General features: G+C 35.3%; 1 protein-coding gene across 1 annotated transcript; it reads right to left on the bottom strand.

Annotated features, from left to right (window-relative positions):
* Window positions 1-733: 733 nt before the first annotated feature.
* Window positions 734-14742, bottom strand: LOC113469652. The gene is made up of 3 exons (XM_026827514.1): window positions 14692-14742; window positions 8646-8795; window positions 734-1325 (listed from the first exon to the last, which is right to left on the bottom strand). The coding sequence occupies exons 1-3, from the start codon at window positions 14692-14694 to the stop codon at window positions 1260-1262; spliced, it is 219 nt and encodes a 72-aa protein (XP_026683315.1). The 5' UTR covers window positions 14695-14742; the 3' UTR covers window positions 734-1259.
* Window positions 14743-15724: the final 982 nt, after the last annotated feature.

The following is a 15724-nucleotide window of genomic DNA, read 5'->3' on the forward strand; positions in this document are numbered from 1 at the left end:
TGATCTAGTTTAGATTAGATTATTTTAATGGAATAATATGACCAGTCTCTAATCCTTATATTCCCTTCAGCAGCCCGCATAATGATCTTACCTAACCCATAGGTAGGTACAACATGCTTACTCAAACTCCTTGATATTTTGAGAACATCTCCTTTGTCTTGTAGGATGACTTTCCCAACCTCATGATTCTAGAATGTCAAAATCATCAAAGTCATTCTCAACCGAATTACGACGGAATCCTGTGGGGTGCGGGGTGCCTCGACCCTACTAAGACCTATTTATGAATTCTCGTCAACCTTGCGTTCAATAGGTATTATCTGCAATGAAAGTGGCATTTATCCGTGGGAAGTGAAAGGATATGGGACGTCATGGGTAATTTCTATATAAATATTGTTCGTTCTTTAGCAGCCGAAAGCAAAAGTGTTGAAACAAATCCATTTCATTTCATTCATAGTGAAACAAAATTCTTTGCATTCCATAAGCCCTCAATTCCTCAAATGACTCTCACCTATTGACTTGCAAGGTCATATTGGATTTTTGAGGCCGAAACTTTGAAAAGGCGGACATTTTGCTATATTTTAAAAAGGCGGGCGGACGGAGGACAAACTTATAAAAAGGAGGACATGTCCGCCGAAAAGCGGACGTCTGGTAAGCCTATATTTATAACTATTGTGTATTAATTAAAATGGGGATAAAATTAGGTAAGAATTGAATGATAAAATAGAAATGACCTAGGCATTGAGCTAGGTGAGGTTCCTATTCCTATGTAGTTTTGAGTGAGACCCTAAAGAGATTTAACATTAAGGTAGTTCAAAAAAGTAATTATTGATATTTATTAAAAATTCAGTCGAACAAAGCCTCTTACCTTAAGGAGTCAAATATGACTTCTTAAAAATTCACTGATCGAATTTCCCGCCAACATTACACGCTCGTGAAGGCTGTGTTAAGTTACCACATCATTTTCCACACGCCAAGACAGGACGGGAATGGCCTATCTCACTCCGGTACATAACCACAACCTTACATTATAATGCTTAACAGCTTGACACAGTGATACATTTTTTTCAGATAATTTGGTACCATAAAAAGAGAACTCAAAAAACACAACATGATCTTAAAATCATACATTTTGAAACAATAACAAAGTTCGAGAGAAAACTATTGATTCGAAGATATTTAAGATAGAGGTCAGTAAGTCAGTATAGTAATATGAATGGAATGAAGCATTAGTAATGAGCCGGATAGGATAGATGTGACATCTAGGGTTGCTGTCTAGGATACAAACTGGACATCCCGTTGTAATCGTCCATCTCGGATTCTAGCAACTGAAACAGAAGAGTAAATAAAGTTTATTATTTAGAGCAGTGGTTCTCAAACTTTTTTGCATGGCGCCCCCTTTGGGCATATTCTCATTTTTTCACGCCCCCCCCCCCCCCCTTACCCAAACCCCCGGTATATTATTTTTACCTTGGGGTTTTTTGGGATAACAAAACGAACCAACCCGTTTGAGATTAAATGTTGTTTTCCTGTGATGACGTTGGATATTAAGTTCTGCTTGGCATTAATCGCATTAGATATTAAATGTTGTTTCCCATCAATGACATTAGAAATGAGATTTTCTTTGTTGTTGGCAATTGAAGCCAAGGTTTCATGCTTGTCATATCCTAATATTGGACTGATCACTATACAGGCAAAGGCCAGGATGATTCGGGGCGTCTTCATTTTCATTCACTGCAATTTGGAGAGGAAATATTGTTATTGTTAAACAACACCCAAAGAACTAGAAATGCTATATTATGGCATTTACATTTCCAAATAATTGAACTCTCTTTTATCCCGATTGGGTTCAAATCTACTTAACAAATTTCCTCTCTATAACTTTATCCTCTCTATACCTCGTATTTCCCAAATTCCATCAAAATCGTACAAATTATTTGAGAGTTATGATTATGACGGAACAAACCGACAGACAATCAAACAAACTACATAAATAAAAATCGATAAAAGACCTAAGTTCCTAAGTGATAATGTGATTACCTAAACTTATACAGGGTGCGCCAGAAAAACACTGACAACGGCTCAGGGTAGGTAGATCTCATCATTTCCAACAAGGTTCTGTGGGTCATTTTCCTAACTTGGGCCTCGTTTCCGAGAAACGTCCAAAAAACCACTTGAAAAAAAATCACAGACCTTGTGTCAGTTTTTAGGTCATAACTTTTTAATTTTATTTTTTTCTGAAAGATGGAGACCTCTTCTCCAAAATTTTCTCGGACGAAAACCGAGTGTTTCGTAACGTAAAAATCAGACATGACGACGTAATTTTTTTTCGAGCTTAAAAAAAAAAAAAAAAAAAAAAAAAAAAAAAAAAAGATAATGTGATTACCTAAACTTATACAGGGTGCGTCAGAAAAACACTTACAACGGCTGAGGGTAGGTAGATCTCATCATTTCCAACAAGGTTCTGTGGGTCATTTTCCTAACTTGGGCCTCGTTTCCGAGAAACGTCCAAAAATCCACTTGAAAAAAAATCACAGACCTTGTGTCAATTTTTAGGTCATAACTTTTTAATTTTAATTTTTTCTGAAAGATGGAGACCTCTTCTCCAAAATTTTCTCGGACGAAAACCGCGTGTTTCGTAACGTAAAAATCAGACATGACGACGTAAATTTTTTTCGAGCTTAAAAAAAAAAAATATCAAAACTGAACTTTGGAAATCGTGTCTCAGGTGTATTCGGATCAAAATTTTGTGCTCTGGCTCGTCATTTTAACAAAAACAGTTTTTCGATTAAAATGAAAAAGTTATGACCTTAAAACTGACACAAAGTCTGTGATTAAAGTGGTTTTTTGGTGAATTAACTCCATTGTTAACAGAGATTGATACCACCTTCGTAGCCGAAGCAAAAGAAAGAATAATATTGTCTGTTATTTTGGTTAGTTAGGACTGTTAGGAGACCTCGGTACTGTTTATATTAGTTTGGGTCGGAGCATGAGGAATTAACAAGGGACTCACGGGGTATGGTACTTAGTATGGTGACTATGGTTATCTAGGTATATATGTATCAATTTAAAACTTTAGGCTGCTCAAATTCAACAGGGAAATCCTTTTCTAACTTTATTAAGTTATGAATGTTATGACACATACGAGATATCTACATACTTATTCCTGTTATACAATAGGTACGTAGGTATAACATAAACATTTCTAGTGTTTTCATTAAAATTTGCCAAACTTTCCAAATATCTCTAGTAGCTAATACTCTTGAGTTTTGAACATTTAAATTGAAGGAATTATTTTTGGGATTTCCATATGTAAAATAAAATACGGATACCTACCTACTTCATGGATACTTTTTAGTGACAGGAAAAGTTTTTGCATAAAAAGCCAAAGAACCAGGCACCCAGGTCTCTTTATTATTTCAAAATCCTTATACACACTCCAAGTTGTGTGAATAATTTGTAGGTACCCATCCACCATACCTACTCAAACGCCTGAATAACTTAGTGTCAATTTTGGCAAAAGTAACCCAATCGTTCGTCATTTTCGATCAACTGCCAACGCTCCTCAAATTTGTGAAACTATTTAGGTACGTATTGGGTATTATAGGTATTGCTTTGTATAGGTACTCAGAATAATCAGTGAATATAATGAATATGATGTAAGTATACATAGATTCAAGTTTTATTAAAACTCTTTCTACCGCAGCAGTCAGTTTGGAAACATACAAAAACAACAAAAATGTTGGAATTGAATCAGACAATCATCTCATAATATTGCTCCAAATAACCTAATCTCCTCTCTTGCAATACAACTTCAAGCATAATTTATTATTTCATTACAGATTCTGGTCTATTGTTGGTTACAAGTCACCACTCCTATAACGAGCATTTCTTTTGATCCTAATGGAGTGATCTGTCACCAATAAGAAACAACCTTCAACTTTATAGAGAACGTGTCATAAGAGCTATCACATAGATAGACTGTATCTGAAAAATTTACTAAACTGCTGAAAAAATGTCTCTGTACCTACCTACTATTTAAATTTAATGCGAGGTTTTTTTTCAAGAGGTTTGATAGGGGGAACTGTAATTGCCGAGGTCTTATCGTTGTGAAAGTGAAGAGAGAAGGAAGACAGGATAGGAGATCCTTATCTGTTCAGGATAAAATCCACCCGGTGTGGGAATCGAAACCACGACCTAGCTGTTATAATGCAGATGCGCTACCCTCCAAGCGAATTATACGGTAAAGGAATATGGAATATGTATTACCTAATTTAGTTGTCAGTCATTTCATTGTTTCTCCAATATTTCTACCTAGTTCATTCAGGTACTTAAAAGATCGCAACTTGAGGTATGTAGGTAGGTCGGTACTCACCATTTTGATAAGCACGTTAGGTATGACTCAAACTTCCTGAACAATAGGACTTTGTAGGTAGGTAATTCAGATTTCAGACTGCCCGTTTCTGAATGATGTCTTATCTTGAAGCTAGATTACCGTTACCGTCTTGTGTTCTTGGAATTAATTGAAGTAATTTGTTCTTAGATTGATATCCGCGGAAAAAAAGTTCTGTAATCTAACGAGTTGCACAACTGAGGAATTTAGAACAAGAATAACCTATTTGTTTGAATGTTTGGTTTTTAATGTCTATTACTAATATTTTGATATCCGACACGGCGCAGGTTTTCATCTTGGTGTGTAGGAAGATGTTCCTGTAGGAAGAGATGGGAGGGAAGAGATAGATATAAAACTAGTCATCATTCATATCTTTTATTGCTTTCCCTGATGGTTCTACTATAACCAGTGTTGTTTCCTTAGACAATGTTAATAAGTATGTACACTCATTAAATTTTAGTGGTGTGATGGACAATATTATGAAATAAAGAAAGATATCAAAAACAATACTAAAGACAGATAAGAAGACCAAGATGAACAGAAGACAATAGAAGATTTTAGAATAAAGTTTCAAAACTTCCAGTCGTATTTAACTGGAAGTTTATATTGTTGTAATACTCACTAGTGTCATCTTATTAGATTAAACTTTTACTCTCCACTTGTACTTACAATTTTCAATAAGTAAAACATGGAAACCCTTGCCTAATGTTTGACCTCTGGGCTTAGAAATAGAAATCCTAGAGTACCTTTCGTTACAATTGCTGATATTACGAAAGGGTGATCTAGTTTAGATTAGATTATTCCAATGGAATAATATGACCAGTCTCTAATCCTTATATTCCGTTCAGCAGCCCGCATAATGATCTTACCTACCCATAGGTACAACATAACATGCTTACTCAACTCTCATCCTTATATTCCCTTTAGCAACCCGCATAATGATCTTACCTACCCATAGGTACAACATAACATGCTTACTCAACTCTCATCCTTATATTCCCTTCAGCAACCCGCATAATGATCTTACCTACCCATAGGTACAACATGCTTACTCAACTCTCATCCTTATATTCCCTTCAGCAGCCCGCATAATGATCTTAACTACCTATAGGTACAACATGCTTACTCAACTCTCATCCTTATATTCCCTTCAGCAACCCGCATAATGATCTTAACTACCTATAGGTAGGTACAACATGCTTACTCAACTCTAATCCTTATATTCCCTTTAGCAACCCGCATAATGATCTTACCTACCTATAGATACAACATGCTTACTCAACTCTAATCCTTATATTCCCTTCAGCAACCCGCATAATGATCTTACCTACCTATAGGTACAACATGCTTACTCAACTCTAATCCTTATATTCCCTTCAGCAACCCGCACAACCAGACCACTACACCACCTACCTCGGTGGTGTAGTGGTCAAAGCGCTCGCCTGGTAAACAGGAGGGCGTGGGTTCAATCCCAGCCGAGGTATGGAATTTTATCCTCAATATAATTTGAGAATTTGACCACAATAATAGTAGTAGCCTACTGCTGGAGTAAAGGGACTTATCAGTCCTATGCGAGCAGTAAAAATAAGCACTATTATTATCATATAGGTAGGTACCTACGTAGGTAGTGTTTACATAAAACATTATTATTCCATTATTCCATAATGATCTTACCTACCCATAGGTAGGTACAACATGCTTACTCAAACTCCTTGATATTTTGAGAACATCTCCTTTGTCTTGTAGGATGACTTTCCCAACCTAATGATTCTAGAATGTCAAAATCATCAAAGTCATTCTCAACCGAATTACGACGGAATCCTGGTGTGCGGGGTGCCTCGACCCTACTAAGACCTATTTATGAATTCTCGTCAACCTTGTGTTCAATAGGTATTATCTGCAATGAAAGTGGCATTTATCCGTTGGAAGTGAAAGGATATGGGATGTCATGGGTAATTTCTATATAAATATTGTTCGTTCTTCATCAGCCGAAAGCAAAAGTGTTGAAACAAATCCATTTCATTCATAGTGAAACAAAATTCTTTGCATTCCATAAGCCCTCAATTCCTCAAATGACTCTCACCTATTGAATTGCAAGGTCATGATTTCTTACTTTTATGTAGGAACTGGAACATAATATTTTTTACCTACATAGTATGTAGTTGTAATATTATTTCTATCTAAATCTGTGAAAATTCGGGAAATTAAAAAAAAAAAAAGCGGCGAAAAAAACAGAGGCGTTCTGTTATATGGGAAAAATATTTCCAATAAATTTTAATTCGAATTAAAAGAACATAAACAGGTATAATAATCGTTATAAATGTTGAGATCGTTAGGGATTTGATCAAAATGATATTACACCTTCTTGTTCTGCGGATACTTATAAATTTAAGAGTCCTTTATAACTAGGGTTACCAGACAAGAAATTTCAAAAGAAGGACATTTTGGCTAAAAAAGGCGGACATTTCAACCAAAAGGAGGACGAAGAAAATAATCAACACAAAAACCACCAGTAACTAAAAAAAGCAACATATATTTTTTTTCTTTTTTTTTTTAAATATACCTATGTATGTACAGTGTACCTAGGTATATTACATACCTACCACCTATTTATATACCTACTGAATGTACGTACATTGCACATGGACTTAATTGCACAAAAATTAAATTTATGCTTTTTAAAAGTTAGAGTCCTGACGCCTCTTCTCAACGGAAAACAATACATTACGTAAATTGGATTTTTGAGGCCGAAACTTTGAAAAGGCGGATATTTTGCTATATTTTAAAAAGGCGGGCGGACGGAGGACAAACTTATAAAAAGGAGGACATGTCCGCCGAAAAGCGGACGTCTGGTAAGATGTAACAAAAACATCGATGATTGGGAAGTCGTAGGGTTGGCTCATCGTTGGGAAATGGCTCCATGGACAATTAACCAACCTGAAATGTTGTTAGGACTTTTCTCGAGGAAACTCCTACAGTCCTATAGTTGATTATCTCCTGTTTTATTGCGGACAAGGGTAGTGAAGAGGCGTTGTTATATTTCCATAATATTCACTCTATGTTTGTGTTCTTACGGTTACATCGATGATTGGGAAGTCGTAGGGTTGGCTCATCGTTGGGAAATGGCTACATGGACAATTAACCAACCTAAAATGTTGTAAGGGCCTTTCTCGAGGAAACTCCTATAGTTGAATATCTCCTGTTTAATTGCGGACAAGGGTAGTGAAGAGGCGTTGTTATATTTCCATAATATTCACTCTATGTTTGTGTTCTTACGGTTACCCATCAATCCAGAATTATTCGAGTTATGTTACTTATGTTATGTGTGAGCAAATATTGTAACTAGGCACTTGGGATTCACATATTTGATATGATGTTATGTTATATTTGATATTATCAACACAGGACTTGGTATTCATAATAAGATGGACACGATTAGTGTTAATACAGAGGAAGACGCGGTCATAAGGACAAATCCACTCCATGTAGGTATCTTCCTATAGGTAAATGTAAAGGTATGTACGGAACCAACATGGTTGACTAGCTGCTGAAGAAAACACTCAAATGAACATCATAGAATTCAAGATCCCTCGCTCTGTAACACTCACTTGTGAACAATAAAATATGGAATGAATTGGGATTTAATTAAGCAGAAAAGAACCATCTATAAAAAACAATTCCCTTTATAGATGGTTCTTTTCTGCTGTCCAATTATTTTGAAATTGATTGCAGGGGTGGAGGGGGGCAGCAGATTTAACCCAGACAGAAGAGTTCTATTAAAGATCCACAGGGAATTTATTCGGAGCAAAAAAATCTATTTATTCAGGTTAATACCTAGAGTGAACTTGATAAAAATCCAAAATTTTCTAATTCATAGATACTTTGAATAATAAAATACTTCTACTTATAATATACTTACATCTCTGAGTAGTTCCTTGAGTTTGCTTACTCTGTCCTCAGTGAATACTTTGAATAATAAAATACTTCTACTTATAATATACTTACATCTCTGAGTAGTTCCTTGAGTTTGCTTATTGTGTCCTCAGTGTTTCCAGATCTGGTAGGCAAATATCTGCCTTCCAATCCTATACAGAAGCAACTCAATAGCAGCAAAACACATGTGAACATTCGGAGCAAAACAATCTATTTATTCAGGTTAATATCTACCTAGAGTGAACTTGATCAAAATCCAAAATTTTCTAATTCATATTAGATACTTTGAATAATAAAATACTTCTACTTATAATATACTTACATCTCTGAGTAGTTCCTTGAGTTTGCTTACTCTGTCCTCAGTGTTTCCAGATCTGGTAGGCAAATATCTGCCTTCCAATCCTATACAGAAGCAACTCAATAGCAGCAAAACACATGTGAACGATACAAATGTTCCCATCTTACGAGACATCTGAAACACCAACACAATCATGATGACAAATTATAACAAATAGTTTGATAGTTCAGAGAATTGCATAACTCAATCAGATGTGGAACCCTTACAAAGCATCAGAAAGCCTAAATATGCGACACAAAAAGCCCATTTCCTTTAGAAGCTTTACTTTGTTTTATTTTAAGACATAAAATACTTCATTTAACATGATTCCAGAGGACAACGTGCTATAGTTCAGAGAATTGCATAACTCAATCAGATGTGGAACCCTTACAAAGCATCAGAAAGCCTAAATATGGGACACTAAAAGCCCATTTCCTTTAGAAGCTTTACTTTGTTTTATTTTAAGACATAAAATACTTCATTTAACATGATTCCAGAGGACAACGTGCTCATGATGATCCATCAATTACCCCTAAAATTGCAAAAGATATGTTCGCATCACCAAATTTCATCGAAAATTCGAAAGCGGACTACCCGTTCAAGCGCGTTATCGGAGATACAGACAAACTAAATGTCAAATTATTAATATGTAGTAGAGTTAAAACTAGGACTTCTTTTATATATATAGAAATATAGATAGTAAAACTAAAACACTAATAAATAAAAGATACCTTCTAATTTGTACTAAGTTCCTAGCCTAACCTGATTTGTGCTCATTTTGGATAATCCCATCAATTATATTTTCATCATCGATTGAATTCGAAAGCGGACCTACCGTTCAAGCGCGTTATCGGGGATACAGACAAACTAAATGTCAAATTAATATGTAGTAGAGTTAAAACTAGGACTTCTTTTATATTTATAGAAATATAGATAGTAAAACTAAAACACTAATAAATAAAAGATACCTACTAATTTGTACTAAGTTCCTAGCCTAACCTGATTTGTACTCATTTTGGATAATCCCATCAATTATATTTTCATCATCGATTTGATCTTTATCAAAACGATGTTTATTTTGGTCCCCTCATGTTCTAGTCAGTATAGTAATATGAATGGAATAATGGAAAGTCAGTATAGTAATATGAAATTATGAATGGAATGAAGTATTAGTAATGAGCCGGATAGGATAGATGTGACATCTAGGGTTGCTGTCTAGGATACAAGCTGGCCATTCCGTTGTAATCGTCCATCTCGGATTCCAGTAACTGAAACAGAAGAGTAAAGTTTATTATTTAGAGGGAACTGTAACTGCTAAATGACGCAACTCCCACTTCCTGAAAGGCAAATCCGGATTCCAGACACCTTGGCGTTTCTCTTTAATCCAAACCATGATGATTCCTCAGGAGACTGAGTGCACCATGGCATAGCCATCTCCCAGACAGTCACCCATCCAGATATCATCTTTATCAGAACCATTTTCCTCATAGGAACTAAGTAACTAAGTAACCAGCAGAGCCATAAGTAAAACTAACAGTGATCAGAGTAGAGTACTTATAGAACAAGTGCACAGTATTATCCAATTATATTAGAGTATTTATAGAAAGATATTATATTCCCTTATGATATCATAGAAAAGAACAAAGATCATTTAGAGATCAGTGCAGAAGACAAAACACTCTCCTGCTAGGTCACAACTCCCATGGTGATAACAAGGCTGATCTCTGATTTACAGGAAAATCCAGAGACATATTATTTTACGGCCTTGGATCAGGTATGTCTTGTGTCCGGTTGTCGCCTGTTTTGACCAATAATTGCCCTGTGGATATAATTTCCCTACAATTTCCCCCAATCAAACGAATTAACTCCATTGTTAACAGAGATTGATACCACCTTCGTAGCCGAAGCAAAAGAAAGAACAATATTGTCTATTATTTTGGTTAGTTAGGACTGTTAGGAGACCTCGGTACTGTTTATATTAGTTTGGGTCGGAGCGTGAGGAATTAACAAGGGCTCACAGGGTATGGTACTTAGTATGGTGACTATGGTTATCTACGTATATATGTATCAATCCAAAACTTTAGGCTGCTCAAATTCAACAGGGAAATCCTTTTCTAACTTTATTAAGTTATGAATGTTATGACAAATACCAGATATCTACATACTTATTCCTGTTATACAGTAGGTACGTAGATATAACATATACATTTCTAGTGTTTTCATTAAAATTTGCCAAACTTTCCAAATATCTCTAGTAGCTAGTAGCTAATACTCTCGAGTTTTGAACATTTAAATTGAAGGAATTATTTTTGGGATTTCCATATATGTAAAATAAAATACGGATACCTACTTCATGGATACTTTTTAGTGACAGGAAAAGTTTTTGCATAAAAAGCCAAAGAACCAGGCACCCAGGTCTCTTTGTTATTTCAAAATCCTTATAACACTCCAAGTTGTGTGAATAATTTGTAGGTACCCATCCACCATACCTACTCAGATGCCTGAATAACTTATTGTCAATTTTGGCAAAAGTAACCCAATCGTTCGTCATTTTCGATCAACAGCCAACGCTCCTCAAATTTGTGAAACTATTTAGGTACGTATTTGGTATTATAGGTATTGCTTTGTATAGGTACTCAGAATAATCAGTGAATATAATGAATATGATGTAAGTAGAATAGAATAGAATAGAATAGAATATACCTTGTTTATCCTGCCCGAATAGGACTGAAAAGTCCCTTTACCCCAGCAGTCTAAAAATAAGTATATATCGGAATCGGACTCCTCACTCACTATCACTCTCCAACTATTACCGTTTTCCATTATTTAGAAGGGTAAAAATAAATGAACAACGAGTATATATCGGAATCTGGCTCCTCGCTCACTATCACTCTCCAACTATTACCGTTTTCCATTATTTTAGAAGGGGTAAAAATAAACAAACAACACTCACTATCACTCTCCAACTATTACCGTTTTCCATTATTTAGAAGGGTAAAAATAAATGAACAACGATGGCTCCTCGCTCACTATCACTCTCCAACTATTACCGTTTTCCATTATTTTAGAAGGGGTAAAAATAAACAAACAACGAAAGTTTGGTTAAGTTTGGTTACACACAAAAGATAAAAATAATATTTAATGACAACGAGATAAACTAATAATAATAAATTGACTTAATTATTAGGGAAACGATAAAAATAATATTTAATGACAACGAGATAAACTAATAATAATAAATTGACTTAATTATTAGGGAAACTATTTTACAATCACTCCCCTACACTTCGCCGCGTAATAATCTCGTTCAATAGCCTTTACAAGAAACAATGGTTATATCAACAATAATATTACTCTTCACACAACCTTCGTTAGAGTCGAACTAACTAGAGCAGCTATTTTACTATCCATTTTTACAAACAGATCCTTTTCTCCCCTAACGTCTATCCTCGAAAAGGGTGGGAGAAATCCTGGAGCCGGCATTTGTGGTCAATACTATATTATGTTCAAAGTAAAAGATATGAAATTTGCTTGTGGATAGTAGAAAACAGTTGGTTACAAGTCACCACTCCTATAACGAGCATTTCATTTGATCCTAATCGAGTGATCTGTCACCAATAAGAAACTACCTTCAACTTTATAGAGAACGTGTCATAAGAGCTATCACATAGATTGTATCTGAAAAATTTACTAAACTGCTGAAAAAATATCTCTGTATCTACCTACCTACTATTTAAATTTAATGCGAGGTTTTTTTTTCAAGAGGTTTGATAGGGGGAACTGTAAGTGCCGAGGTCTTATCGTTGTGAAAGTGAAGAGAGAAGGAAGACAGGATAGGAGGATTCCCATGATCCGAAATATACATAGATTCAAGTTTTATTAAAACTGTTTCTACCGCAGCAGTCAGTTTGGAAACATAAAAAAAAAACAACAAAAATGTTGGAATTGAATCAGACAATCATCTCATAATTCATAATATTGCTCCAAATAACCTAATCTCCTCTCTTGCAATACAACTTCAAGCATAATTTATTATTTCATTACAGATTCTGGTCTATTTGCTCCAAATAACCTAATCTCCTCTCTTGCAATACAACTTCAAGCATAATTTATTATTTGATTACAGATTTTGGTCTATATCTATTAAGATAACATCTTGTTCATTGTTTTATTCTTTGACATCATATTGTCCATGATGGTCATTAACTTTAGGCCAGCATCCTCAGTTGGAAGTATTGTTCTTGTGAAAATGAATAGAGATTTTATTTCGATATCAATGGTAAGCTAGGAAGATGTTGCACCGGTATTTAGTAAGTAGGCAAGTCTTGTAGATTTGTAGGTAGGTAATTCAGATTTCAGACTGCCGTTTCTGAATGATGTCTTATCTTGAAGCTAGATTACCGTTACCGTCTTGTGTTCTTGGAATTAATTGAAGTAATTTGTTCTTAGATTGATATCCGTGGAAAAAAAGTTCTGTAATCTACCGAGTTGCACAACTGAGGAATTTAGAACAAGAATAACCTATTTGTTTGAATGTTTGGTTTTTAATGTCTATTACTAATATTTTGATATTCGTATTGCCTAGGCCCTAGGCTCTTGAACTACAGTTAGCAGTCAGATATCTACCAAATTTATAGCTGATATTATTGAGCTTCACAAAGTATTCCCACACTCTCTATCTTCGATTCTTCACAAAGTGACTGAATTTTCAATTCTTGTACATAGGTATTCCACAGAGTAGGTATCCAACCGAGGTATGAGGTCCTTAAGAGACTTACTAGAAGCCCAAATAGCTAGCTACAGCTAGCTACAGAATATAGCAGGATCATATCCGACCAAATACGAACCAAGCTCAACGTTTCTTCAAATGTTGTCTACTCCTATGTGAGTGACATGTAATAGAATGCAAGTGACATCACATCACTTTCTCAACTCACAAGTTCACTGCTACTTACTTCTATTGTCTGTGCGATACAGGTTAGGTATTCTTATTTGCAGGCTCAAATTATGAGAATCAATTCAATGATTTGTATTTTTGTTACAAGTCTTAAGGAGGTAATTCCAAGAAATTTCTTCCAATGTTGCCAATATAGGTACCTATTTCGGATAAATTTAATCTTCTTTATACATATTTATGTATTAGAGGTAACGTAGATCTTGTTGGAGTTTTACATCAAACATTTGATTTGAATGGAAGAACTACTATCCCTTTGGTGTGACATGAAGTAATTGAATCAGAATAAAACTATTTCATAGTATTAAGTTTAATAAATCCTTTTATATATTTTATCTAACTTTAAAGTGGAACTATAAGTTTGACAATGTTACTTCGTCTTTTGATGCCTCGCCTCGTGTTGGAGAAATTGTCAACCTATACGAAACAGACTATACATATATATTATAATATTTCTCCTTTACTTCATTTCAATTCAACTCACTCATCATCACTTTTACTTTTTATTTCGGAACTCACGAAAACCGATAGGTAATTCAGATTTCAGACTACCGTTTCTGAATGATGTCTTATCTTGAAGCTAGATTACCGTTACCGTCTTGTGTTCTTGGAATTAATTGAAGTAATTTGTTCTTAGATGTCCTTATCTGTTCAGGATAAAATCCAAACTGTGCGGGAATCGAAACCACGACCTAGCTCTTATAAGGCAGACGCGCTATCCTCCAAGCGAACTATATACGGTAAAGGAACATGTATTAATTTAGTTGTCAGTCATTTCATTGTTTCTCCAATATTTCCACCTCGTTCATTTAGGTACGCCAGCCTAGGAGCCTAGTTAGCTTAGTTGGTAGTGGTTCGATTGCGATTCCCGCCCGGGGCGGATTTTATCTTGATGGGATAATGTTCGTTCTCGGAACGGCTGGCTTTCTCCTAATATCCTGTCTTCCTTCTCTCTTCGATTTCGGGACGATAAGACCTTAGCAGTTACAGTTCCCTCTGTCAAACCTCTTTATAAAAAAAAATCATTTTGGTACTTAATGATCGCAACTTGAGGTATGTAGGTAGGTCGGTACTCACCATTTTGATAAGCACGTTAGGTATGACTCAAACTTCCTGAACAATAGGACAATGCTATGGCATGCCTGTCATGTTTAGCACTCGGAAGTAAAGCAGGAACATCCAGTCTCTTCGGTGCACAATATAAGAATTTGAAGGGAAAAATATTCCACAGTAGCAGCTCACTTATGAATCTTATGATAACAATAATCATATTTATAACAAAGTAACAAAAACTATATCGACACCCTGACAATATCGATGATTGGGAAGTCGTAGGGTTGGCTCATCGTTGGGAAATGGTTATATGGACAATTAACCAACCTAAAATGTAAGGGCCTTTCTCGAGGAAACTCCTATAGGACCTATAGTCTATAGTCCTATAGTTGAATATCTCCTGTTTTATTGCGGACAAGGGTAGTGAAGAGGCGTTGTTATATTTCCATAATATTCACTCTATGTTTGTGTTCTTACGGGTATCGACACGGCGCAGGTTTTCATCTTGGTGTGTAGGAAGATGTTCCTGTAGGAAGAGATGGGAGGGAAGGGATAGATATAAAACTAGTCATCATTCATATCTTTTATGGCTTTCCCTGATGATTCTACTATAACCAGTGTTGTTTCCTTATAGACAATGTAACAGGATGTTTAATGACTGGGCAGCAATATTTATCCATGTATAGCTATCTAGGTATGAGTAACCAAACTATAGTATGTTACCCTGCCCTTGTACTTTGTCTTTTGATAATTGCAAAATATACCAATGCTATACGCTAAATAAATAAATAGGTATGAGTGTCATCTATCAGTGGATAAAGCTAGCTTCTAGCATAATAAGAGAGTTGACCATAGCTTCATGAATAATAATCTAGTACCTAGGTATAGTTAAGTATTCTACAATTTGGAAATTCCACCATTATAGCTGGATAGTAGCAAGATCAAACCATTTTACAATCAAGATTAAACCGTTTCACAACACACAACTATTCCTATAGTTTTGATCCTGCATCGCTCCTGGGAACTCCTTGGTACCCATCAATCCAGAATTATTCGA

Source organism: Diaphorina citri, unplaced genomic scaffold, assembly GCF_000475195.1.
Source record: "Diaphorina citri unplaced genomic scaffold, Diaci psyllid genome assembly version 1.1 scaffold1174, whole genome shotgun sequence".
NCBI classification, from domain to species: Eukaryota; Metazoa; Arthropoda; class Insecta; order Hemiptera; family Psyllidae; genus Diaphorina; species Diaphorina citri.